General features: G+C 37.9%; 1 protein-coding gene across 1 annotated transcript; it reads right to left on the bottom strand.

Moving 5' to 3' along the window:
- Window positions 1-412: 412 nt before the first annotated feature.
- On the bottom strand, window positions 413-1,359 carry LOC113286205 (germin-like protein subfamily T member 2). Its single transcript, XM_026534888.1, has one exon. It carries the CDS (start codon window positions 1,313-1,315, stop codon window positions 599-601), a length of 717 nt encoding a protein of 238 aa, XP_026390673.1. The 5' UTR covers window positions 1,316-1,359; the 3' UTR covers window positions 413-598.
- Window positions 1,360-1,923: the final 564 nt, after the last annotated feature.

Raw genomic sequence — 1,923 nt, 5'->3', positions numbered from 1 at the left:
CATTAAATGCACTCCTTGAGTTATTGTTATATAATATGTTCAATGAGTATTTAAATTTATTCTCCTTCTTTGGTAGCCTTACAGGTGGGGAGAATAATTTCCGTATCTACAGTAAGAATGCATCATTGATATGTTTGCTTGATGCATATCCACAGGTCTTTCATTGGGATTTTTACCATCCATTCAAATCTTACACTTAATTAATTGCTAATAGACCATATGCTATGGTTCAGAGAATGTTCGAGTACATTTCCACAACCATCACCAGCGCAGGACTGAGGGAAGCTGGGAGTGAATAAGTAACAAGTACGAAATTCTGATCTTAAGTCAATTGTTGGTAAGAGGATGATTTGCTGACTAAGTATGCTACAGTGTACCTAGAGTTTGCCGGGTAAATTTATGGAAACCAAAATAAATTAGGAAATGTTTTTCATTAATAAAGCAAGGGGACGATGCATGAGTCCCTTACTACAAACCGGATAAGGAAGTTGCTGACAGGAAGGATTGCCATAGAATTAGTCCTAGCATACATGGCTTTATTATATCGACTCTTCGAATAAACTTACTAGAACAATCAACACACAAGTTAGAAATAGACCTACATATCTTTCAAAGTTCCAGTAGGCAAAGAACTATTGGGACCAAACTTAGACTTTATGATAGCCATGATCTTCTCATCAACTCGGAAATTCTTAGCCAAAATATAATCAGGAATTGTTGGGGTAGAATTGAAGAGGTTAGTGGGAATATTTGCAAATCCGGGCAGTTGGCTATTGAAAACAGCTAACAGATCAGCCTTCTCCTTTCCAACGTTCACTGCGAAGTGCACAAGTCCTCTAGGAATAATAGACAACTCTCTTGGTTTCATAACCTTTGCGTACAGAACATCGTCAGTAGTTATGAAGCCAAAAAGGACTAATCCTTTTATGACAAAATTAGATTCACTTGCTCGAGGGTGTACGTGAAGTGGAATAATTCCACCAGGTGCAAGGAAGGCTCGGTTTACCGTTAGTCCCTGGGTGTTTAACCCAGGGAAGGTGGTAACATCACCACGTTTCACTCCAAATCCTTCGGGATTATCTGTGCTTGCTTCATCCACCAAGCCACTATAGAAGAAATCATCTGAAGTAACTTCAGAATCCGGCTTGCAAGGGTACCCATTAATTTTAATTGTGGAGTTCAAGTCAGCCACACAAATATCTTGAAGCGGGTCGGGATCAGCAGAAAAGCATGACAAAGTAAAGAACATGATCACAGTTAAACACAGTACTAGGAAGAATGATGATGTAGTTTTAATACCAAACAAAGCAGCCATGGCTTTCTTTCTTTGAGAATTGGTGTATTCATTAGCAGGTAATCTGCTATAAAAATGAAGTTACGTATGCTATTATTTATATAGATTCAACTTCTGCCCCTTTCTAGCTAGTGTCTATGAAGATGCACACGCAATTCACCTGGTGCACCTGTCGATTGTTCGGTAGATTTTATTGGTTTATGAGAAAACGTCCTTCTTTATAGTTTTTCTATTTATAGATGATTAGTCACTTGCGCATCACCAACTTGTGATGGACCACTGATCATCAGGTACTCTCAACTATCTGCAGATAATCATGATTCGATGCCTGACCTAACTTGTGATGAAAATGATACATGCCTGTATATTTGGCGTGCTAAGAAAAAGTTTTTCTTTTTATACCATATCTTTGAGTCTCTTACTCTCTACCTTAATTTGCAAGTACATTGGCTTTTTTCAGTTCCCTACTCAAATGCTACACAACGCTGGAGGATATACATGTTGGGAGAGCATAGAGATGATGATATTCGACCACTGCGTAAATTTTAGGAAAATGATAAAATCCATGCATATAATACAGCTTTGGTTTGGCTCTAAAAAAATCACCAGAATTCAAATTTATTGGAATC

Source organism: Papaver somniferum, chromosome 6 (assembly GCF_003573695.1).
Source record: "Papaver somniferum cultivar HN1 chromosome 6, ASM357369v1, whole genome shotgun sequence".
Classification (NCBI taxonomy): domain Eukaryota; kingdom Viridiplantae; phylum Streptophyta; class Magnoliopsida; order Ranunculales; family Papaveraceae; genus Papaver; species Papaver somniferum.
The sequence above is the reverse complement of the archived record's forward strand: the minus strand, read 5'-3'. Positions and strand labels throughout refer to the sequence as shown.

Coding starts and splice junctions, on each gene's coding strand:
- LOC113286205 (XM_026534888.1), bottom strand. CDS start 1,315: ATGGCTGCTTTGTTTGGTATTAAAACTACATCATCATTCTTCCTAGTA.